Below are 27,674 nucleotides of genomic sequence, written 5' to 3' on the forward strand. Positions count from 1 at the left end.
TTAAATGTAAGAAAGGACCCAATGGTCCTAATTTCGCCTCAATAAAGAAGCGTTTCGTTCTTTCTTTCTTTTTATATCATCCAAGTTTTAAAAATATTGCAGTGAAAACCATTTTATTGTGTTTTATACTTCAGCAGACCCTGGATAAAACATATTTTAACGAGGAGCACATGATAATGATTGAATTAAAATTACTTATTTTGACGGGGCTAACATGTAATAGTTTTCTGTCTTGCCACAGACAATGAGTTCTCTCTCAACTCTAGGTCTACAGATTACGTAGATTAGAACGTTGATAGTGGGAATGATAACAGTTATTCAAAGTAAATGCAAAGAACGATCATTGATAAAGGATACGCCGAGTAACTCAGTTACTCAACGTCGAAACGTTCTTATGAATAAATATTGTCCCTAATTCGAACAAATCTGTTGTCGCTCTGCAGTCCGTGCAAGGTGCAGGCCGGGTAGCGCGCGGTATTAGCATATGACTCAGAGCGGCGAATGCGAAATGAAAAAACAAACGATGCAAAATAAACTGAAACAGCTCACAAATCTGGTTAGTCAAATGGTGATTGAGCATTTGCTAGATATCGGCGCCACGACGCCGCTTGTGAGGTGCGGGGGCAACAATGGTCTGACGTCACAGCAACAATGAGGGGGAGGGGGGTGGCCGCGCCCCCTGGAGGGGAAGTCTCCCACTCCAGCACCCCTGACTTAAACTCCCAACTCGGTTTGGGGTCCAAGTCAGAAGGTCCGCCGAGGAGCTGCTGCCATGGTAAGTCTTGACTCTTTGTCAAACGTTTCGGCGACATTCCTTTGAATGCGCGTATAAAAATATTAACTTATGTGTAGTCAGAAATCCAAATTACTATTAGTATTCCATGTGGATAGATGTGTACAACAAAATATACTTTTAAATAAAAAATATGCAGTTATCGGTATACTTACACTGTTAGTTTTAATCATGATAGTCTTTCAACTCAGTATCCAGAACTCTATAGTCTAGAGAACACCAGATACGTGATAGAATCGTATGCTCAGAACTATATAACATCGCCTGAGGTTTGTTCGTGAGCATACTGAATACGTTATACTCCAAGCGTACAGATAGCATCAGGTGTTTTGACTATTTTGAGATCGATTTTCAAGTATTTTGATACATATTTTAAAATCTGCCAACAGTTTAGACAGTCAAGAAAATATCAAAAAGGTTAAAATCTGGAAATTCTAGAATTACTTGCAGTGTAGTCAACTAGGGCTGTCAAGCCAAATTCATTATTTTGTAAATATCATGTGTTTGCATATTAGAACGTTGTAGCACAAGTTTGTTTTAATGGAATATGAGAATCGTGCTTAATAATAGATTTAATTACTTGTTTGTTAGTTACTAAAGATAAAGCAAAAGTGTCTGTATTGACATATGGTATTCAAAACTCTATAGATCAAATCATCGGGTAGTAAAAATAAGAATTGATATGTTTGAAAATATGACGTATTTAGAAACTAACTCATAATTTGATAGTATATATATATAATGACGTTAATGGTTAGAATTTTGTTTATAAAGAAAATCATAAATATTGTTCAACAAATTAATTGTATATTGCCTTCTTTAAAATTACTGTCAACTTTTCAAATCTCATTCAACTCAATAATTTATACAATCGACTTAATAAAAACTGGCTAAAAACTCAGCCAGGTCTCAAAATTACTCGTGGTTCCGTGTATTTATTCTTCTGTTTTTTCTAATTCCTTTAAATTATAAAAAAAATCAATTTATGGGAAAAAATATTTAAGTCGATTATATCAATGGTGTTTTGAAATTACTGTTCTGTATTCCGTCCCACCTATTTTTCTTTTAGCGTTCACCGGTATCTAGGATTTTACTCAAAATAGATATCACAAATAATGCAGGTTAAAATAATAACTTTCTACTGATTTCGTTAGTATTATAATGAACTGAGTTTTAAAAATAAATCAATTGATATATCATTGTAAACTTGTTAGCTTTTATTCGCTGTATTAGTGATGTATAAGCGTTATTTTGTAATATTGCACAAAAAAATTTAAACGTTAATTTAGGTGAATATATGTTAAAATAATAGAAATAATAATTTTTCCGTTAATTTAAAGTGTTATTTTATTATAACAATTATTCTGGGACACCATTATCTGCACATGCGATTCATATAACCAAAACTATTTTAAAAATTGCTTCAACCTAAAATAAATTTATCATTCAGATCAAAATCCTGAAGCTAATTTAAACCTAATGTTAAAATCACTTATTGTTAAATCGAATTTAAATCTAGGCAACCAAACGGTCTAAATGTAAGACCAGTCTCTATTCCTCCCTTTAAAATTTTATTGTTTTTTTCGAAACCACATATATTCTTTATAATTTTCGTTGGTGAGAAAAAAATTCGTAATATAAACATATTGGCATATTGTTGTGTTCTATACTGAATTAAACCTCACTGCAAAAGTAAATGTAGAAAATACCACAGGAGGCCATCGTACTATGTCATAAGTGCTTTCATTAAGAAAGACCTCGGCTTTAGGGTTCTTCACTTTGGTAAAAAATAGGCTAAGTGTTGCTGAAAGCGTTATAGCTATTCAACCAAATACATGAAATGTTCCAGAGCAATTTGAATTAGTATTTAAATGGTTTTCATACAATGATTTTCACTCTCAGAATGGAATACCCCAAAACACTCTCCAAACTTACATGAAAAGGGTATGCCTATGCCGTTCATATTATGCGACATGAAATTCAGTGCAAGCCGCGGGTAAATGCTAGTGTATATATATTTCCTGAAAAAGTGGTTTGTAAAATACGAACATGTTTAAATATAATTATATAATATTTAATATAATTAAATATAATATAATAAAAAATATAATATTTAAATATAATAATAAAAATAATATAATAATTATTTATATTACATACAGTGTTACAAGCTATTTTACGAATATTGAAGGAATGGTGAGCTGTTAAGGAAATACAAAAATATAAATACAATGTGAGTTAGGACATTTTAAGATTTCCCCTGATTATTTTAGTAAATAAAATGTTCTCATAAATGTTAGTTTACATTTTTTGTACGAATAGTAGACATACTCGGTCCGATTCAGTTGTTCTTAAATCGTATCTTAGTAAATTATCTACCTATATGCATAATTCGTTATGTTTCAATACATACCTGAACAACTAATCGATTAAAATAAAATATATATTTTTAGTCTACGTGCAACAGAGCAGATTTCCATCTTTATTATCAGACCGTTTCATAGAACAAGACGTGTTTTGCAATATGTTGCAATGATTTATTTAGTACTACAAAAATTATGATTACTAGTTATGGTTGTGTCTGTAAAGCTTAATTGTATAGAAAAAGCTGAGCTAAAAATATATAACAAACAGTTTTAAAACTGATTTTTGAGAGACTATAATTAAAACCATCGGACATTCTCTATAAATAAACTCATTAACAAACAATAAGCTCAATACATTTGCTGAGTACATTTGATTTTAATGTGTTAGTGGTAGAATGCTTAAATTGACTGATAATTATGCAAGGAAAACATTTGGACACAGACAGCATGAGTAATTTGTTGTTTTATGTCTCAGCGGCGTCACACTGTCAGCCGTGGAATCACGGTGGCTGGACGTAAAATCGTTAACATAAATACAAAATAGTGAAAAATACTCTACAAGTTTTTTATCTTTATCGTCAATGTTGTAAATATATAATTTTTAATGAAAGAAATAATAATTTTTATTCATTGTGCTCCCTCAAAAAGAGCAGTTAAACTTGAATTTATCCTGTCCGTTATAAAGGACCCGGCTGGTTCATGATGGGTCAAATCATGTCTTTGTCTGTTCTTCTGTAAGATAATTAATTTGATAGAACAATTTCCGTTATGCAAACGTTAATCTTTGTCAGTCAATGAAGGACGTCCTTTAAGTCCAATAAACATATTAAAGGACCATTTATTGAGGACGTTTTCAAAGTAGTTTGTCATCTTTCACACTTGCTTAGGGCGATTAAAATCGTCTTTAAGTTAACAGTGAAAATTGTATACTTTCAGCCACTCTAAACCACAGTAAAAAGTAACAATTGGAACGTAAGATAGTTAATTTAATTTGAAATGTGTGATGTTTTAAGAGTCTACAACAGTCTTGAGTATTGTATTTAAATTATTAGTGAATAACTATGATAATATTATCTACATGTAATTTTGTAAAACACCATTAAAACTGTCTTATTTGAGGGGAAGATTTAATAAAAACCTTATTTAATCGCTCTTTTATTCCAAATTCCTAATAAGTTTTAGACACTAGTTGCCAATAACTCTGTATTTATAAATAGTTTATGTTAAAACAATCAGTTCTAATATACTCACATTTAATAATTTAACAAGTATAATGTATTCGTTACAATAATATTACTATAAAAGTGGGGGAATGCCCCACAAATAACTGTTAAGGTTTCTAGACATTTGCTATTCATGCTATTGCATGTCAACATATTTTCGCAATAAACGACTTTGACTTTTGAGGTATAATAGTTACGCTATAATTTGATTATGGTCACCATTTTGACGTTTAATAATTCGATTACAATCGTATGTATTGTATACCTTTGTGCTTGGTAGGTTTAAAGTAGATTTAATCAGTTGGTGTAATTTTATATTTAAATGTCAAATTTAAAATGCCAGTTAGTCGAGAAATTATATAATTAGCACCAGAACTTTGATCATACTCCGTCTTATATTCGTTGCTCGTGTCATGCACCAAACTTGTACTCACGATGGCACATTCGTTCTGATAGGACTTGAAGACATTCTTAGTATAAAGCATTGAATATAGCATTTTGTCTTGAACTGTGTGAGCCTGTCACCTAGATAATAGCCTGTAAAGGACACATCTTCTTTAGTCCGATCTTCAAATATTTGTCGAAACTCAATAATCAATAATAATTTGGGCTAACATAAGCTAGCACTTCAATATTTCCCTTCTCCCAGATTAGGAAAATCATAGCTAACCTATCTCTCGTAGCCTAGGATACACATTTCTGATCTCATTCTGCCATATTTGTAAGAGGATTTTTTTGGATACTTAACTTTCTTTCCCAGTATCTTTATGTCATTTCAAAGCCCTTTGAAATTTAATACAGATTAGTCCGCATTTGCAGCGGGAGGTAGTAAACATTCGCAAGCTCAGAGTTATCATTCGTCTACTTTTATAGATAGATCTTCAAAATAAATATTCTTTTATATTGGCAAAGAACTCTCAAAAATCAATAATTGTTCTCTAATCTAACAGGCTTTAATTTTTGTTTGATTGTTCTCATTGAATTTGTTCAATACCGTCTATTTAAAAGTCCAAGACAATATTAATGCTGTGCAAGAAACTCTCCAACCTTCAGAATTCAGTTTGCAGTAAGATAGAACTCTAAAAATATTATAGCTAAGAGTGTAAAGATTGGAACATCATACACCTCCGCTAGTATTTTATGGTTCATGTCTTAATTATGGTGGAATTTTGAAGCTCCGCATTCACGATGACCATTGCTACCGTAAGGTAATCAGCTAACAGTGATTTTCAATCTTAACAATATTCGACACCATGATGCCTGTAGTTGTCTCAAGTACATACATCTTATTAAATCCCATTAATTTTCTAATATTATCCTAATCTTGTCTTAGTCTTATTGTTTCTCTTCCAGTCTTGTTAGGTATCGTCCCATATTCATGTAAAGCAATGCAGGATCATATTTCTGGGTCTTCATAAACTATTTCTAAAATCTCTACGGGAGAAAACTATATGGGTGGACTTCGGGCCGGCGTAAAGCCTTCTTGTTTTATCGAAAAGTTTAGATTTATATATTCTCTCGCTTGTCACATTTCTCTCTCGCTTGTCACATTTCTGTACACGAAATTATTCTTTATTAAACTCTCTTTGCGCAACTTGGCTCCCGCACTAGGGAATGTCGTAATGTACCTTGAATACAATAATTGTATATTCGTAGAAAAATATTGAGTGCATCGAGTCCGTGTATAAAATCAATATACTAAATGACCAGAGACATTATAGAGTGCAGGAAGCTTGTGTAGGAACGAGAGTTGCGAATATTGATCTTAAAAGTTTTATTAGCAAGAAATAAATAAATTTGTTTGAATTTTGCAATGTATTTTATATTGAAAAAATAACATCGAACTTTGCAAGTAAATTCAAGTTTTCTATTAATACTCGTAATCGTATCAGTAGCTCTCAACTGTGAGTACAGTTCTATTTAAATGTAAATACTCGATTATTGAAAAGTGGTTATGGATATAAGAATACCTTTAAAAGATTTTAACTTATTTTTAAAATTGATACTTATATGCCTTTAAAAGGATGCATATGTCACAACACAGGAATTGCTTGCACGATCGAGACAGGCCTCTAGTGCGTCATATATTGGACACTACTTTAGTTATAGTTTACTGTACAATGATACGCATAAATTTGGACTAATATCCCATAAATGTTACTTTACTTGGATATGTACACCTTTTACTGTGTAACAGGAACTGTAAAATGTATTATATACTTAGATTAACAACCCTACTTCTGACCTTAATCTTGATTTTGGTTTCTATTTAGTGTATCATCGTCAGCGAAGAAAAAAATATTAGGTAGAGTTTTTCCGTTTATGAAATTGCCTGACGATAGAATCTGAAAGGCTCGCAAAAATAAAATAATCTGGGAAAATGTGTAATAGTTCAATAGTGATATTAAATTTAAATCTTCTCAATGCTTCAAGAATCTTTATTAGGGAGATTGATTAAATTTATTCTAACCCCTTCATGGAGTCATTATTGTTTTAAGAAGCGTACCAACACTGATGAAACACGTAACATAGATTTCAACTGGTTGATGAATAAAATAAAATATATAAGGTTAGATTAGATAAATTTTACAATAGAGTTTAAAAACTATGATTAAGCTCATTATTTCCATAACAGGCTTTGCATAATTAACCGATCTGAGCATACAATTTCTTTTCGATTTTCACATGTAGGAGCACTTCTGGTTCGAATGAATTGTACTTTTGGTGGCATGATAGAGTTTTCATATTTTTAAATAAATAAATAAATAAATATATATATATATATGTATAGATAGGGGCACTTCCGGTCAAAGATATTTCCAGTGGTATAGTAGGGTGTGACTTGGTGTCCTGATGAAGAAAAATATATAGATTACATACGTATGACTGAGAAGCATACTTTCGGCTGTTTAAATTCACTTGAGGTGCCTCAGTTGAGTTTACGTTATCAACCTGACCAAAAAATATATTCGAATAAAGCTCTTGGTAAACTACATCGGTCAAAAAGGTATTTCAAGTGCTATAGTTGAGTGTGCCTGGTTGTCCCGAAGAAGAAAAATATTACATACATACGCAAAAGGGAGACGCCTATTACGGTGTAGGGAAAAATCCTCCCTACTCCCGGTTTAAGTGAGAAATTCTTACCAATTTTATGTAAAGTTTCAAGATAATCATTTTTAAGTTTAGCGTCCTGTTGTTTTTTTGGCCTGTAATTTAAGCTGTACGTAAAAAACAGCTTTGCTCATTAAAGTTGGTTTTATAACTATGTTTAAATAGTATTTACAATGCATTAAATTCGTCACTGGCATAATCTGCAGTAAAAAGGTTACCTTTGTTTTTGCTATCTGCATTATTATTCATCAAACACTGTTCTATATTTAAACCTCTTTGACGAAATTAGACTGAAAGTGTCAACAGCTGTTTAGAGTATGTTAAGTTTGAATTTTGAATACAAATATTGCAGTTTTTCCGCTTTCTAAAATATTCCAGACAAATTTTCCAATATTTCTCTTCATATAAAACTTCCTTGCATTTCAACGAATATTAAAACAACATATTAAAAAAAGCCGAATGGACCAGCCGTTCCCGAGAGTAGCGCTTAGCAACAAATTTAGCGATTAATTTTTATACAGTAGATTATCAATACACAGTGTAAATTAAAATAGCCTTTTTGTGTTGGTATGTTTGTGCATCGATATTTTCTAAACTACTCAACAGATTGTGTTGCCGTTTTCACTGTCAGATTCGTTATAAACTATGGCAGGTTCTTAGGTATGATACATTAATATTTTTTTTATTGTAAAAAGTAGAGAACATGTTGTATAATGCGAACGTTGATATTTTTGAGCACTTCTACTGTTAATAATGACTAAACCTTATGAATGGATGGGCCAATTAGGCTAAATTTGGTTTTTAAATATTTGTAGTCCAAGGAAGGTTAAAAGGTGAGCAACATTGGAAAAGTGTCTCAGAATATTTAATAATTCTAGAAAATAATTATAATATTTAATATAAATAACTAATGTATAATAAATATAATATTTACGATACGTAATAAAATTAACTGACCGTACAAAAGCTGTTGGCATTTTAAACTGAAGTTCAGCAATGTGGCAGAAACATTTGTTTACATTCAAGTTTTAGAATAAAAATTGAATAATTATACGGTGCTTGATCAATAGTGATAGGCAGATTGCAAAAGACAAAGTTACTATCAAACATTTATTTTAGATTGCACCAGTGACGAATAAACCATATAATAAACTGAAAATAGTATTTAAACGGTGTTCTAAGACTCATCTTCTTGAACAAAGCTGTGAATGCTTTTCACGTAAGGTTGTTTCCATTAACAAGTTCACTGTAGTTAAAAAGGAAAAGCAAAGATATGGCACACTCTTCTCCGTATATCAGAAGCAGAGGAAAAGAGATTGAAGTAGATGGATTTTGACTAAAGTAGTCTTATTAAGCTTGCGTACATGTGCAGATACTTCATTGGTTGGGGAAAAAATAAATAATAATTATAACATCAAATAACATCGCTGACCGCAAATAAACGCTTTAAAATATAATTTGGATTCCAAAACCCATATGTATTTATTTTCTTGGTCAGTGCAACAACGGGAAGTGAATCCGGAAGTGAATTTAACTTATTGACTTTATTGGACCGCAGTAACTTTTCAGTCGTACGTAATTCATATATTTTCTTTATTAGAACAAAAAAGCAAACTATCACTGTGGCTTTTGAAATAACTTAGATAGAAAATCAATTTAAGCAGACTGAAGTTCACACTTTTTGACTAAATATATATTTATTTGTGTATTCATACAACAAAACCTAAAACAAAACCAAACAAATTTTTATTTGCGTTTTGAATCTCTCAACAATGGTTACTGAAATCATATTTAACTGATAAGTCTACTTATGTTTCAAAAATGGTAGACCTCCTTCATATTATATCATAAATATTTTCAGTAAGAAAGCTGTGGTCGTCGATTTTGAAAATTGTGTGTGAAGAAACGGATAACTGCTAGTTACTTCTAGTTAGTAAATATTATGGTAATCTCAAAGTGTTTTCCTTATAAGTATAATTATCTTGTAGCTCTTACACTGTGTCGTACCGAAAAAAACACACTAATATAATTTTAGTCTAAATAATAATACAGATCACGAATTCTTTTTATCCTATTGATGCAGTTATGATAGAATAAAATGTAAATATTTGAAAATAGTAAATTATTTCATACAAATCAATTTGAATTTGTGAAGTTTCAACAGATTATAAAACATATGAATAGTTTATTATTAGGTTACATTCCACAAAGGATAGAAGGTTGGAATGTTAACAGTTCAGAATGGAATATATAAAGCACAATATAAAGAATACGAATGGACGTAAAATATATTCATTCTTACGTCCAAGAAAACAAAATTGTAGATGATGTAGATCGTAGATGACAGGGCTTTCACGCCTCTTCAGATAATCCTTTTTATATAGCGTCGTAACAGGCCTGTGATGGCTGCAACTTTAGATAATGTTAAGGAAATAACAAGCGCCGTTGTGGAAGTGGATACTGTTCCTTGCGAATTGACCGGCTCTTTACTGTCGTCCTTCCAAGTACTTGTTAGATCTTCAACACGACTCCAAGATCTTGTGTGAGATTTTTTGTCTCTAACAAAATGGAGTTATATCAATTGAAATACATCTTGAACTGTGATAAATGTTGTAAAACAATCTGAAGCGCATTAGTGATCTATATTTCTAACTAAATTCAATTGCAATATTTGACAAAAAAAATATAAATAAACTCATCTGGTAACTTTTATCCCAAAGTGAATTAAAGTAAATGTTTTTAATTAATTGATAATTTTTTAATAATTAATTTTGAATCAAACTATCGCAATAAGACCGAATAAGCACTTTGGTATTCTTTATTATGGAGGAGAAAACGTTTGGTAACAAGCTTTAAGAAATATTTTATGGCGAATGAAAATAAAGTAATATGTGAAACCGTGGGTTTTCTTATATTCTGATTATATAGATACACATTCGTTACGAAATTGAGAAGACTACGTGGAAACAAGCTTAAGTCACAACAAATGGAAATTGGGTTAGCTAAACCATTACATTTGTTTGATTAAACCATTTATATGTTTGTAACTTACTCCATGCAAAATGAATTATTTCCCATGGTAAAATCATGTTTAAATTCACATCCAAGTAAAACAGGTAATATACCACATATTTCATACAAAACATTTTATTTCTAAACCAATTTATTGTACTGCATCAATAACAAAAGCTCAGATAAGGTGTTTATTTTTATACATAGACTCCATAGCATTTTATAAATTTACCTAGAACTTCTACAAATAATATACTCTTATTTCTCTTCCTGAAAAATTACAATACTGTGGCTAAATCCTGTTTGCTTGTAACCCATTCAATTTAGTCTGTCGATTTGCGTGCGTGCAAACACCACAGCAGTTTTAAACATTAAATAAAATAAAATTTCTTAAACAATATCTGTAAATCAGACTGTAATTTCATAAAAATGAAATCATTCCGTATGGCACAATTATAATTAGGGGTAGTTTGATGAAAATAGTTATTGTAGGAAATCTTTAAAACTTTACTACTGTAAAAGTCAAAATTTGATTGAGAATTACAACTTTTTATGTAACAATAATAACTGTTTGCGTAACAATTTTCAATTGTATTAAAAAATTTAAAGTGCAATTTAAATTGGTATGAAAGGCTAGTTAAGACGGTCTAAAAAACAATTATTTAGTACCGTAAAGTTGAAAAATATCAATGCTCTTATACAATTTTAAGGTAATTCCATTTATTGATATAATATAGTTTAGAGCATCATTTCAGTAAAGTAACAGTAATAAAAGTGCAGTCAATAAAAAAGTATCAAAGCCGGAGTGTACAAAAAAGTGGAGACAGATATACGAGTAAAATAGAAAGGGAAATAAGAGTTCATACTCGGATGGTGTTATAAGCGCATTACACAGATAAGTTCTCAGGCGTGGTGAGGATGAATTCATATAGAAGCGTAACAATCACATGACGGAGCAGGGAACAGTGGGACCGCGGAGCGCGAACGCCGAACAGCGGAACAGCGGAACAGTGGAACGCGGCAACCCATTACCTGGAGCGAGTGGTTGGTTGGATTTGTACAGATCCAGCTTTCATCGAACGGTTAATGAACTGATAGATTGAAATCAAAGTGATTACACTCTCGGGTACGATCAGTTAAACTTGTTATTTTGGAATAATGAATAATGTGCGGCGGAATGCAAGGATTAATTAGGTCATATGAAATATGGATTGCGTGACCTGACAATCAGCATTGATTCGACCACATACCCTTTGTAAAATCAAAATTTTAATGAAACCTGTCAGAACATTCTTGGAATTGTGAAACAACATGCTTAGTAGGACAGATATTTCAGTTACAATAATCACTTTCAAAAATTTATGGGATTACTAACACATGATTAAAATGTTTGATCACTCAGTATGTTTTGCAGTATGTAAACTACAAACACTATACATTCAGTATGAATATCAGCATTTTATAATAATAAGTCTGATAAACAACTAAAAATAGCATAGACAGCTAAATATAGGGATATGAAAATGTATGGTACCAATAATAGTGCATATAAGATTAATATGCTCAAATAGAAAGTGAAGAGATACCATGTTAATATTAATTATTTAAGTTCGTTTCCTCATCCAAACTTTTCCAGGGTTAACAAAATGATTATGTGTTAGAATACTGGATGGTTAAAGACCTGTTGTTTTATGTCGGTGTAAATGGAGTAGCCGTCGTTACTATTTTAGTGTCAGTCTCACCTCCTTTAATTCAACAAAACGATTAGTAAGACCATTAGGTTTACTTTGACAGCTATTAGGCAATGTAACCGTTGCTAAGGTGACGAGGTTTACTTTGACAGCTATTAGGTAGTGTAACTGCACTAAGAAGGTGATGTTTGTTTAGACAGCTATTAGGCAATGTAACCGTTGCTAAGGTGACGAGGTTTACTTTGACAGCTATTAGGTAGTGTAACTGCACTAAGAAGGTGATGTTTGTTTAGACAGCTATTAGGCAATGTAACCGTTGCTAAGGTGACGAGGTTTACTTTGACAGCTATTAGGTAGTGTAACTGCACTAAGAAGGTGATGTTTGTTTAGACAGCTATTAGGCAATGTAACCGTTGCTAAGGTGACGAGGTTTACTTTGACAGCTATTAGGTAGTGTAACTGCACTAAGAAGGTGATGTTTGTTTAGACAGCTATTAGGCAATGTAACCGTTGCTAAGGTGATGAGGTTTACTTTGACAGCTATTAGGTAGTGTAACTGCACTAAGAAGGTGATGTTTGTTTAGACAGCTATTAGGCAATGTAACCGTTGCTAAGGTGATGAGGTTTACTTTGACAGCTATTAGGTAGTGTAACTGCACTAAGAAGGTGATGTTTGTTTAGACAGCTATTAGGCAATGTAACCGTTGCTAAGGTGATGAGGTTTACTTTGACAGCTATTAGGTAGTGTAACTGCACTAAGAAGGTGATGTTTGTTTAGACAGCTATTAGGCAATGTAACCGTTGCTAAGGTGATGAGGTTTACTTTGACAGCTATTAGGTAATGTAACCGTTGCTATGCTGATAATGTTTAACATAAATATATTCAGTGGATGAGATTAAAAAAAAAAACTGTCAGGTAGTTTTCAATCTTGTATTGTATGGGAACTGTGGTTAAGGGTGGACACGTCTATACGTGTCTATACGTGTCTATACAAGATCTTCTAATCCAGACCCCGCTTTTAAATTTATTTATAAACACAGCATTCCTTTATGCACAAAACACATTGATTTAAAACTTTATATAAATAATTATATTGTAAATTACAGTTATAATGTAAATGATTTAAATCCTCCAATGCCCACAATGCCAAAAAGGAAAATTGAGTGAATAGCTTAAACATGGTATACACAATACAACAAAAATTATCAAAAAACTATACACGCAAACTCGGTTTACCACTATAAACGAAGTTCTCCTACAAGTTCTTAATTTTTACTGGCCACACTTTGTTTACTATTTTACGAGGATTTCACACGTGAAATCCACGCAAAGTTCCGAAAGAGTAAACAAATCACACAAAGTCTGGAGCCGTGTGCTCGGTCAAGCCCGACAATCAAATAAGTGAAGCGTCTGGCTCACTGGGTTACTGTCGAAACACACACCTCTTCTTTGTAAACTTTGGATAAGACATTTCTCAAAACTGAAGAATGTATTAAAAAAACAGCAATACGTCTCTTTGTTTTGAGATCCGAATCACCCTTTTACAATTGATGGTTTTCAAAATTTTGTCTCATAAAATTCTAAACAGACATTATGTCACAGAATCCTCTTGCTTTCAGAATTCGCCATTGAATTGCCAGATTGAAAACTTCAATTAAGTACGCGAAAGGTCCTTCTTCACATCTCGGCATTATCTGCCTATCCGTCTATGCGATAACTGAAAATATCGGTCCTTGGCATATAGGTTCCTCTTAGCCCAGGGAAGAATTGAATTTGGGATCAGTAGGTTAATGGCATCAAAGTAGTAATAATAAATTGTAACATATTTGATTCAAATTGATTTTTTGTGTAAAATGGTAGCAATTTACATAAATTGTGTTATGGTACCAAAACTAATATGATATTTCGCTTAACAACTCAAGCTTTTAACCATGAATACTTTAATAACATGTGCCTAAAATATGGCTACTTTCATTTCAAAATTACATAGAGGCCCACCATTTATTACATCATGAGTACATTAACGCCATGAGCTGACTTCAACTTTATTAAAATTCTTCCAATGTAAATTGTACGTTGGTAATATAAGGTTGAATGTTAACCATTATAAAATTTTAAATGTTGAGTTAAATTTATGTGTATACCTTAAATGTCAATTATTAACCCAACCTTAATTTTCTACATGTTTCATTCTTTAATAATTATTTATGGAATTAAAAGGTGTTTACATCAATAACTGCATATTTCATTATTGCTGTACAGAATATTATGGGGATCCATACATAAAATATAATGTATTATCATAACATTATGTTAAAAATGTTACACTTTAAAAAATTTTTCCAAGAACATGTAGCTGAAGTATTGAGGAAGCCGAACTGGGCGCGGTATCGACACAATACGACGAGACGTCTTATTGCCCGGAGAAGCCTTGCTCAGATTCTGGTCAGAATCCTGTCAGATATCAAGGCATTCAACTCATAAGGAGCAAATCAAAGTAGAATCTTTTAAATTATCTTTAACTTCCATTATCCATACAGAATCTTATATTCATGTATCCATTTACCATTAACATTAACTGAAGTTGCTTGTTATAATGATAAAATACGTCATCCGCAGTAAACTAGTGGATATGGTCAAGGCTCTCTAACAGATACCACGGCTTCAAATCCCTGGATGACCCAAACTATCCACAATAGCCAAAAGCTGAGGGTTAACAGAAAAAAATGCAAAAAACCATAAACGTGTCATTCAACCTCATTAAATGGGTAGCACAAGTATGTCGGAATGAAACTATTTGCAAGTTCAAATCCACCGCTAGACAGATAATCTATTTGCATGATAAGAAAGTTAAGCATACCAAATAAACAGCAATAAATCACCCCCAATTATTACGTATTATCTTACAATTTAATAAGAAGAATAGTCGAACATCGAGTCTCATAGTGAGGTCTACAAAGATTTTTTTTCGATTCAAAGGAAAACGTGACCCAAGCGAGAGGTGGAAAGGGGTGGAAGTGGGTTTCCTAAATAATCATTGGAAAATCTTAGGATACCTATGATAAGAAATTTGGAACGGTCTTTGTAGGAAATTTGGTGAACCAAACAGTACATTACTTAATGTTGACTACCCAGCCCAGCTATATTCAGCAAACTATATATTTTACTTTTATCGCAGTAAATGGACTTAGATCATGGGTATTAATAAAAGAACAGTAATTTTACGAAAGGGCTTAAAGAATCTTCCGAAACCGCGAACAAATGTAAAAGAAGTTTAATGGAAAAATAAGAGTCATTCTCACAAAACAAAGTAAGGAAGCTAGTCCACACAAGAAGTTATAAAATGCAATTAATTCTGATCATTTGTATCATATAGCTGCAGTTACAATACAAAATTGCAACATAACATATTAGTCATAAAGGGTTGTTTCCTAGAACTAAAGCATTTCCGTTACAGGCTTCTCCAAAAGTTCTAATTTTAAAATAACCAAAAGGGTGCATTGTTATTTATGCTACATTGTATTTGTTACTCATTCCGTTATTTTTCTTGATTTGATTTTTAAGATTTTTGAAAACTGAAACGTGACTTTAATTATGGTAAATATTTTGTTCTCCATTTATTACCAGTGTGACAAACTCCGGCGCACAGGTGGAATCATTTTGAAAACACTCTCACCACATTGTCATCAGTGAAAAAGCACGAAAGTGTTTTTGCGACAATCTGTTTCCATTTCCTCCGCGGCTGAACCATTTGTCACTGTTTATTACCGGACACGGCATCTGTCTGAAGTCTATTAGGCTTTAGGCTTTATTTAGTATTAATAATTGTGAAAATCCTCACACGAACCTGGTGCTAATTTATTGTTACACAATTTTGATCTGTAAAAAGAAATCTTTAAATTGTATGATCATCAATCACATGAACGAATTATTCAATGTCTATCCATGCTTGAACTTGTATTTTGTAGCAAACGTCAGTATAGAATAGTCTATGTCAAACCGGTCATCAAAGGCTTGTCATCGAGTCGAAATGGCTTTTGTACGTATAGTACGTGACCTACAGCGATGTTCTTGTCTGTACGCTTTTAATACTGTTGATTGCATAAGAATCTTACGCTAAAAACTTTCGATAAGAACCTGTTTTAAAGACTACCAGAGAGGTTAGAACATTTTTAGTTTGTTTAATAAACATTCAGTCACCACTGCTTCGCACACATTTAGTATTGAAAAACAGGGACATCGTGGTCATATAACTTTCAAATAACATTGAAAACATTCCTGACACAACGAAACTTTAACCCCTGATCCATATTATATTTAAATTTAAAGATCAATTTTTAGGACTCTGAAGTCGAAGAGTGAAACCGTTTTTAAAAGTACCTGTAAAATAACCGGAATTTCTCTTCAATGTTCTATGACTTTCTATTTCAAAGCTGCAACAATTTCAATTCACCTATTTCAGCCCATTGGAAGAATTTTAATAAAGTTGAAGTCAGCTCATGGCGTTAATGTACTCATGATGTAATAAATGGTGGGCCTCTATGTAATTTTGAAAGAAAGTAGCCATATTTTAGGCACATGTTATTAAAGTATTCATGGTTAAAAGCTTGAGTTGTTAAGCGAAATATCATATGAGTTTTGGTACCATAACACAATTTATGTAAATTGCTACCATTTTACACAAAAAATCAATTTGAATCAAATATGTTACAATTTATTGATCTGAAGAATCGTTGGGAATAGTGATAAAAATCTACTATTGAAATAAGTTAAAAAGCTTTCAAGAGTTTAATATAGTACAGTATAGTTTATTTAGGTATTTTCCAAAATCAATCCAAATCCAAATCAATAAAACCAATAATCTTTACCAATTCCGAGGTTGTTAAAAATGTTTTTCAGATATGCAACAAAACATTAAATTACATTGTTGTTATTATTATATTATGGTGTGGTGTCATGATTTATATGGGAAATATAATATAAGAAGGAAAAATAAAAAAAATGAAGTAGACAAAATCTGCAGTTAAAGCTGTAAAGCTGTATGATTTATAAAATATATAAATTACTAAAACAGTATGACGGATTAAATGCTTTCGAATACAAAGTGTACGTTTTTAAGCTATATTTTCAATACTTGTAAGCATAATGTAAAATTAGAACACTTAATTCATCTCAATAAACGTCATTGAATCACAAAAGTATTTACTCCGTCGGAACACGAACCGGATCTCTCACTTGCCGGGTGCGCTATCACTACACCGCAAAGCCCTTACTTTTTATCATTAAATTATTTTGTACTTGGCCGTATCTGTCACATATGTGTTTAAATAACCAAAGTAACATATGATCGGAAAAAATGTATATGACCTGTCAAAACACTTTTATTTACATTCATTACATTTGGATAAATGACAATAGCCTAATTTAATTTTAATAAACATTGAATCACAAACTCTTATTGTGTATTAGGTCTCAGAAACATTCTCATAGATATAATATTATTCCATACCCAACTGCAATTAGTAAATAATTATTTGTTTTGTTTTAATATTAGCCACGAATATTGGCCTAATTAATAATGAATTTCAGTAACATTTATCTTATCAGCGGAAATAGAGCAGGCGGCAGGCAGGGGCTGGACGTCAAAGCAAAGCCTGGGCGAGATACGCAAATAATTAAATTTAGTGAACTTGCACATCGACACTTTAAAGTGATTCGGTACCTACTTAATAGTTTGTTACGTACGAAAAATGAACATGGCTTATTATTTTATTACAAATGTATGAGTCATACGTATATGTATGAGTAGCTTCATGTCGTAATATTTAACTTTTCATCACATTAAAATGAGAACAGAGATATTCTCTAGTGTATAATATTAAATTGATATTATAAGTAAAGTCCTAGAAAAATAAGACTCCTATGTTTCTAGACACATTTTACAAGACAATACTTTTACCTACGTTCAATAAAATAATTATTTATATGTCATATTGTATTATCTTTATTTTGTTATGATACTATCTTTTTACAAGAGTAAATCATAGGATAATGTTTAAAATAAGAGAAATAGTAAACAAAAATGGTTAAAATATTTGTTAAGCAATAATATTTTATATAAAAATTTACATCATGATTCTACGATCAATCACTACTCAAACTCAATCGAGCAATATTGTTTTTAACAAATATATCGTCACTTTTGATTTTAGCAAAGCTTATACCCAATGAATTACTGAATTCATTTAAATTATTTTTAATGTTAATTAAAAATAGCGTAACGTTTCCTTATTAATATGAATTTATACGTTTTAGTGGAGATCAAAAATTAAAGAAATTATAGGGCAATAACAACTGGATATATAAAAGAGATACTGTAATTATTTGGAAACCATATTTTAGAGGTCTTGTATTCAACGAAATACCTTGAAGATGTACAACATAATGTACTAGAAACGCAATTTAATTCATGTTGTCATCATACAAAGGTATATACAACTATAGTGGTATTTTATCGAGAATGCCTAGTTCAACAGGTAAATCAGCAACCGAACCCAAGTAGGGCGTATCCAGTGTTGATCAACTCATCAATGTAGATTATGTGTACAACCGACCAATCATTCAACTAGGTGTGCATGTACAGTGTTTGGTGATGACGGTTTATGTACCTAATCATTGGCATATAAAGATAAAGTCATGTTCTGTTATCGTTCCATTTGTGATCATCCTGCTGTAGGTTAGGAAGGTAATGTAATAACATTTATTGCTTGAGTAACGAATACTGAGTATAATTAAAAAGTTCAGCATTTGTAAAATTTTCAAGAATTCTAATATGAAGTGTAAATTAATTCATATGATCTTAAAAACAAGGTATGAGCACGCCACACCACGTGCCGCGTAATGGGCTATGCAAAAGTTCAGATCTTTAACACACTTCATACTTCAGAAGTTCTACTAGGCAGATATAAAATCATGCAGAAAGGAAATTAACACAAAAATTATGCCCTGCCAAATTCAAAGCACCATCATAGAATACATTCTTGTTTATGTAACAATGAAATTTCAAAGTTTAAAGTGTACGGATGAAATCTTTCTCGAGATATCTTGCTACATGACATATTTACATTTTCAATATAAAGTTCAGTTATTTCATAATAGTCTTCAAATAAAACCAGCTCCGGTAAGCTAGGAAGGGTACTACAATTTGAAAGTGCGTTAAAATCAAATCTTGTCACCGACATTTAACACTTTACTTTCTACTCTATTATTTTTTAATTTCACTCTATGAATAAAACTATAACATTTCAAAATCTCATATGATTGCACTCAGATTGTGATACATTTTTTATTATGCTACTTCCTATTTGCGACCATGGTTACGCATAAGACCAACATAAAACGTACAAATATTCGCTAATGCTCAGCCATAAGATATAGAGTGACATGAACCATCATCGAACTCAAGGTTGCTTATAAAGAAATGAAGCTTCATGCCAAATTTAAAGTCTACAGATCATTTCGTTTTCGAGATATCGTACGGACAGACGTACATACTTAAATGAAATCTTTTTAGCCTTTCGAGTGGTAGGCTTCATAAAAGCTTAGCCAATAAAAATGGATCTCTAAATGTGGATCTCTGAAAAATGAATTGTCAAATTAATTTCAGTCTCAGAAAATATTAAGTGTATATTCTTAAATTGCTGGATAAGAAGAGTAACGGAGATAGAATATTCCCAGTTACTATCTAACTTTTACTAGAGCTTGCGCTGATAGCTCATTTAAAATATTTAAGGCATTAAGAATACTATTTTAAAACTATTAAAAGCCCCACCGTAATGAACGATGCTGTTAATGCTGTATGAACATGAAGTAATTTTCCTTAAATCGTTGGCTTCCCTGAATTGATTTAACGAAAAACAGAGGTATGGAAACCGATATCCTTTAACGAGTCGTTAATTTCAACTTCAAAAAACAACAAGACTTCATCAGGCAAAACTTATTAGTCTACACATTGTTATTTTGAAATGTTTAGTTAAATGAGTAAGGATTTTCCACTCTACCCATTGCCAGAAGTAGATGTTTTTTTGACCTAAGCCGATATATGTATATATTTTCTTGATATTGCTATTAAGGCAAACTGAGAATTACTGTTGTGTTGGAAATATATTTTTTCTAACTAGAAATGCTTCTATTCCCGTCAAACTTAATATATGCCAGGCCCAGTTTTGTGTAACCTTTGATCTTATTAACCATGAAATAATATACCCCTAATATATGCCTACTTCTTCATATCACATGGCTCCATCACCATCATATTATATCATAAGTGCTTTCACTACGATGTCCCTCGATTTTAAAAATTGTGTATGCCAATTCAAAATATAATTAACATAATTAATTATCACCTTACTATTTTGGAGAATAGGTCTATAGGTATATTTTGAATCAATATATTTATTTTTCTCATACAATTTATTTTTATGTCATAATACGATTATGTAACACATTGTGTACAAGTTTACAGAAATTCATGTCTTTAAAATCACATAAATATTTCTGAACCTCTAAAATGAATTGGTTACAAGCTAGAGTAATTTATATTATTTTATGAGCTTTAGGCCTATAATAAAAATGGGTTTGAGAAGGATCACATAACACATTGTTTTACATTAAAGAAAAAGGATAGACCATCGTTAAATAATTTTCTTTTGAATATTGATTAATTACTGTATTTGTTAAGCTATTATTTTTTTAAACGTTGCTATTACATAATAAAATTACTATAAAAGAATAACTAACTTATTGCAAAATTAGTCCGACCACGTGCATCCAATCCGAAATTACTCCACAATAAGGTAACAGTTCGATAATGGAACATATTACAAAAGCAGATTATTTTGAATGTTTTGATTTTAATTACACCGTTTAGAACTTTATAACAGTGCAGCATGCAATGACATCCAACTAAAATTACAAATATAAATATAAATCAAAAATTTTGCTGTTGTAGAGGAAAAACGGTCGCCAGGTGGTGTGGCCTCTGGTGTTCCTGTGGTGTGGCGTTTGTGTCTGTGTGACGGCAGCAGACGCCTGGGAGAGACCAGGCTGCCACAAAGTAGGTAAGTATCTCCAGACGGTGTGGCCTCTGGTATACTTGTAATGTGGTGTCTGTGTGACGGTAGCAGACGCCTGGGAGAGACCAGGCTGCCGCAAAGTAGGTAAGTATCTCCAGACGGTGTGGCCTCTGGTATACTTGTAATGTGGTGTCTGTGTGACGGTAGCAGACGCCTGGGAGAGACCAGGCTGCCACAAAGTAGGTAAGTATCTCCAGACGGTGTGGCCTCTGGTATACTTTAGTGTGAAATCTGTGACTGTACCAGATGCCTGGGAGAGACTAGACTGCCACAAAGTAGGTAAGTATCTCCAGACGGTGTGGCCTCTGGTATACTTGTAGTGTGGTGTCTGTGTGACGGTAGCAGACACCTTGGAGAGACCAGGCTGCCACTTCTTACACTGACGCTGTCTGATTAACTTTTAAACCAAATAGCTACTATATGTATTTAACTTACAATAACGTTTTTAAATGAGACTGAACAGTTTATTTGAAATTGTTATTACCTCTTAAAAGATTTCAATCTTTTACTCAAATGCCTACAAATTTTCACTTAGCATAAGATTATATTAATTTTACAGGGCACACGAGAAAGATCAGCATCCCAGATTGCGTAGAGTTCTCCATAACGACGAATGCCTGCCGTGGCTTCTGCGAGTCGTGGTCCATCCCGTCCTCGCTAGAGACCCTCTTCATAAATCCCCATCAGCCCATCACCAGCATCGGACAGTGCTGTAACATCATGGACACTGAGGATGTGAGTATCAGCATCACAAACACATGCTGAGTGAGACAGACAATACTATATTATAACGAGGAACACATGATCTGAATGATATTATTTTTAACTAATCTTGGTAAATACATATAAAAAGACAAATATCTTAAATATTTGTTAAAAAGTCATCCATCTAGCTCAAAAGTCCAACAAAAATACACATTTTAAACTAGAATAAATTTCCAAATCAGAATATTGTTTATTTTTTATTTAATTATACAGATATTTTTGTATCAATCTGCAGCCTTTTTTTGTGAAGGTCTTGAAGAGGTAAGATAATGACTTGGAATCGAGATGTTAATTTGAGATCTTTTCAGTTGTTTGTGAACTGACATTAAACGTCTAAAATAGTTAAGCTCCTAAAATGAATGTGTGTTCTTTCTTATAGGCATAATATTTACCCTGTTTACATTTTCGATTATGATAAGTAGTTTTGTCTATCTTTCTGTCTATTCGTCCACAGGACATCCCGAGAATAAAAGGAGCTACTTACAGACTTGAAATTTCGTTTGCAACATCACCGGAGTCTATATGCGACATACGGTATTTTGCATTTTATTTTGATAAATGTTATGAGATTATTAAAGACACTCATTACAAATATTTTCATTGTTACTCAATACTATTAAATATAATAAGCTAACTCAAATCTGAATATGATTAATGAATGTGAATGATTCTAAAAGACTGCAATGTTAATATGTTGACCCCCTTTAAGAAAATAAAATAGGATGAAAATCCAACACTACGGTAAGAATGGAATTACAGACTTGAAACTAATACTTAATCAAGTAGCTATAGATTCCATATACTTAAATACGAATTTCATTGAAGTCTGACGTTATGGAGAAGAAATTATTTCTACAAAATGCATTTGTGAAAAGAGTGTCTGAATGATAAAGCTGATATTTTGTTATGACCACAAACAGTATAAAGCCGGCATGCCAGACGTAAGACAATAAGGCAGCCTACCCTTTGTTTGCCAAGCCCTCAAGATAACATTGTGGAGCCTCATATCACATACTCTTGAAGCAACAGACCGTCAAACTGGGTGGATGTAGCTATTATTAGTTCAGCTAAGAAGCCGGAAATATTAGGCTCACAAATTTGTCCTGACTGTCGTAGATTACTCAATGGTACACAATGGACATTTTTCAGGATATCCTAAAATGCACATAACCTTAAAGCCACTTAGGCATTTAAAAGTGATTTTATATGACGCCATTGGAATACTCAAGAAATAAATCATCCACGTCGTGGCTAATTACTCTTTCTAGCACCAAGGTAATCATTTCCTCCTGTTCTTATGCATGTTATCATTAGTGTTTTCATTGCTATTCAATACTATTAATGATAATAAGCTAACTGAAATCTGAATATAATTAATGAATGCTTGATTCTTAAAGACTTTCCAATGCCAATATGCCATTTTACCTAACCAATAATGGTTTTCATACCATCAATGATTAAGTATTTTAAAATTTATTACATAAAGCCAATATAATACACCGTTTAGAGAATATTTCCAAACGTAAAATAATATATTCAAATATTAAACTAGCAGACTAACGACCAAGAAAACCTTCTGCTTAAGGCAGGCTACTTTGGCTACCAAAACTAATTAGAGAATTAACCAGGAGCCAAAACAAATAGCCATTTAATGAAATGTCAGCCAATAAGATTCAAACATGCACTATGACTTTTAGTAACAAAGACTTAAGACGAAAGTGGTTGCCTTTTCACGACCCCCTCCCCCTAAAACCAACGCCATCCTGTCCCCTTTTCTTTCGGATGACGTGCCGCCTTGCCACAGGAATTGCCCATATTGATTGTTTTCTCAGTCTTTTATCTCCTCTTGTGCATGAACATGTTCTTCAGTGCAAATGTTCTGAGTAGTGGCATAATTAGCACTCGCTTTAATCTCATGTTGTAATCATGACTTTGATATGTATATCGCCACATATTAATGAGTGTATACATAACCTTGTATCTTAAGGTTTTAACACCTGATGAAGAGGATAGACCCTGATCCTCGAAACGTCGTGTTCTATCTTTGTAGCACATAACGATGTCAGATGGCAGAATACATGTTACCCTGAAAAACTGTCCTTCGTTAGTAATAATGGGTAAATAAAGAAAGCAGATAATGTTGTGTGTGTTCCAGGTCGAGGTGAGAGTGATGTGTCTTGATGGGACGCGCGACCTTATCTTCAAGTCCGCCAGAAGTTGCTCCTGTTATCACTGCAAGAAAGACTGAGTTCCTCTATCAATAAACCTCTTAATATCTCCGTTTATTTATTTATAGCACGCTCTGTTACATATAGTAGCAATGTTTGTTTAAGATCGTCCTGTGACTCGGAATTGGTAAAGATTTGGCAATGTTTAGCGTACTGGTGATTTTCCGGATAATTTAAATCTAACTTTATTTTTATGACAACTGTAAAGATACAAGCTAACTTAACGTATACCAGGTGAACATTGTTCCAGCACATTTATTTCGTGTAGTACTAATCTTTGTTTTCTATTTTCTGACAAACAACACTTTTGTAAAATATTTTCAACCATAACTGTTGTGTTTTCTAATATCTATAACTCTCAATGTACCTATTAGTTTAAGACGTGTAAAGCCAGAGATATTTTTGTGCAACAAAGAATACCAAGCCTAATATTTCTACAGTAATGTTAAGTTTATTTATTATTTGTTACTGATATACGCTTATATTTTTAATATTAATGATATTTTTTGTACAAATCCTGTGAACATAACCTTAATACATGTTCAAAATTATTTTACGATTAAATTAAATGCTTATATAATTACATAATCTAATACAGACTCATGAATAAAAAAACCCAGTAACAATTTTTAAGATACAATGTCTTTCGTGAATTACGAAATATTTAAACTCCCTAAATGTCTATTACAGCTATAAGTGTACTAATCTATCCATAAAAATATGATTGCAAAATTGTAATAAAAATATATGTATACAATTAAAAGGAGTGTTAATATTTGCTGTTGTTTTACTTTCTAAACGGATGGCATATATAATATGAACTACAATTTCCAAATAATATAAGGTGTGTGAAACAATTTAGTTGAAAATTATTACAACATCTACTAGTATCCATAAAAAGCACTTAAACACTTAAATCGTTTTTCGTTATTTTATTCAAGATGTATAATGTCTATGTGTAACTTTACTGTATCTTTCAATGACTTTACATATACATTGTAAATACTTTAAAACGAGAGTCTTGCTGTTATAAATCTTAATGTGATATTATAACATTATATTAAATGCTTAGTTCTAAATGTTACTGTTTGACATAGAAAACTTGTATTTCTCACACGTTGTATAAACCTGAAATTCCCATGGTTGTCACTCCATTGTCATAATATTTCAGTGATAATGCAGTGAAAACATTTAAAGGCTTATAATGTTCAATGATTATAACAAACTCCATCTCTGATTAACGATCTTGATTGGGAATGAAAACTCAGAAAGAGAGAGAAAAATTAATTTTAATAAAATTATAATTTTGTAATGTTTGATTTGTTGGAACATTTAGTCGTTTCATGGCATTGGCCAATAGTACCCCAGATTCATAATAAATTCTAATTCAGGCTGAAACATAGAATTGTCCTGCCGCAACCTCTATAGTAAACATACCAAAAGAGGCAGTGAAACATTTGAAGTTGAAGTAAACTAACGAATCTGTACACTCTTTAGGTACACGAAATTAAAGTTTAGTTAAAAACACTTTTCATTGGCCTTCACATTATTTATTTACTTTTATGTTAACATACTTCGGGGGAGGGGGTCATGTTAAGTACAAAAAATTAAACTATGGAGAACATAATAAATATTCGAGGAAAATAAAGCAATTAGCTGTTGACGTAACAAAAATAGTAAATATGCAAACATGCAAGGCTTTTATGTACGCGATTTTTTAAACGTAGTTTTCTTTTGGAATTTTATATTTCAAAGAATAGATTCTTTATATTTTAAAGAATACAATTGCTTTAAAATAATGTTTTCTTACAGTCAATAAAACCAATTGAAACGTATTGTTAAACATTGAATTTGAAGATATTATGTATTAAATTTATTAAATGCTTGAATATAGCTTTGTTATATGACTATGTATTACATAATTATGTTATTTACGAGTTTAATACGTTTTTAAAATGTAATTATATAAAGTGAAAACAGGCTTTAGACTGTAATAGTTTATAAATATAACCCTGTAGTATACAAATCCTGATACATACTTGAAAGTGAACGTTACATATAGTTTTAACCAACATTTAAGAAATTAAAGTGTTTTACAAAGTTGAATTAATTTTTAGTTAGGTAAACATGAAATTGTAAAATATAAATTTCCAGATATAATGGGTTACGACCATTCTAAGACGGCACTGGCAAGACCCTAATGTGATATCATGTGATTTAACCTTCCGATCTGTTACTTGTTTCTGTAGTTTATGTATCATATAATTACATTATTTAAAATAAAATATATTTTTAATGAATTATTCCGAAATTATTATTCCTTACTTTCCCATTTCAGCCTTTAATTTTGGTTTCATATATGGCTGCAAGTGGTAATCACGAGGAGAGTAACAGCAATTTAGTACTATTAAATTATCAAGTCTGCTCCATAAAGGGACGATTTTCTTATACCACCAATCACACAAAATACTTATCAAAATCAAAGTAACAAATCAAGTTAGTAGCTTGTACAAGAAACAAATCACGTAAGACTACAGGAGAAATTTTTAAAATTCACAACAAGAAGTATGATCTACAAAAAGTAATAAAAGTTGAAAAAGTCTACATTTTAATACATTTTTTATTCCATTTAATACACGTAAAGAGGGGGTAAACTTTAATAAGCGGCATACACTCGTTTTGATTGATTTTATATAATGGATCAATTGTTTTAATCCGAAAGAATCATTCGATATTATAATTTATTTAGCATATGATTTCAACTAATTAGTTCTAGTAACTTTAATGTAAAGAACAAGAAGTAACTAATACTTTGAGACTTTGAAAATGGCAATGAATAAGAGGTTAATATGTAAGATATTTTTGACAAGTGATGAGATTTGTTTAAGAAGCTTCAACGTGTGGGTTTGGCTCCTGGTAACACATGTGGAGAATTCTGTTCTCCAGTTCACAAAAGCGGTTATTCATTGATACCAAACTGTGGAAGTTATAAATATTGTAAGGTTTCTTTGATATCTAAGTCTAGGGTCACAGTTGGTTTTGTTGTTTTGTAATGTCATTGTTAAATTTAAGTATTTTACATTGCAATGCACGAGATTCTTCTTTTTACGGAAATTTATTATAACTCTTATTGTGAACGATGTTTGCATATCGAAGATGGATAATATATCGAAATGTCCGATAATATCAATCGAATAACGAGTGTAGGCCGCTTATTAAAGTCTCCCCTAAGGAGGTTTCGAAAAAATCAAGCAGATTCTATAGGAAAGAAATAACAAGACAATGTAAATTTAATATTTTATAAGTTTATTATTGACTGAGTGAGATACATAAGTGTTAGTTTTCAAAAC

The 27,674-nt window shown here is 31.8% G+C and overlaps 1 protein-coding gene across 1 annotated transcript; it reads left to right on the plus strand.

Annotated features, from left to right (window-relative positions):
• The first annotated feature begins 743 nt into the window (after positions 1-743).
• LOC124357027 (thyrostimulin alpha-2 subunit) lies at positions 744-26,635 on the plus strand. Its single transcript, XM_046808397.1, has 4 exons — positions 744-775; positions 21,208-21,316; positions 21,891-22,066; positions 24,252-26,635. Exons 1-4 carry the CDS (start codon positions 773-775, stop codon positions 24,342-24,344), a joined length of 381 nt encoding a protein of 126 aa, XP_046664353.1. The 5' UTR covers positions 744-772; the 3' UTR covers positions 24,345-26,635.
• Positions 26,636-27,674: the final 1,039 nt, after the last annotated feature.

Source organism: Homalodisca vitripennis, chromosome 3 (genome assembly GCF_021130785.1).
Source record: "Homalodisca vitripennis isolate AUS2020 chromosome 3, UT_GWSS_2.1, whole genome shotgun sequence".
NCBI lineage: Eukaryota > Metazoa > Arthropoda > Insecta > Hemiptera > Cicadellidae > Homalodisca > Homalodisca vitripennis.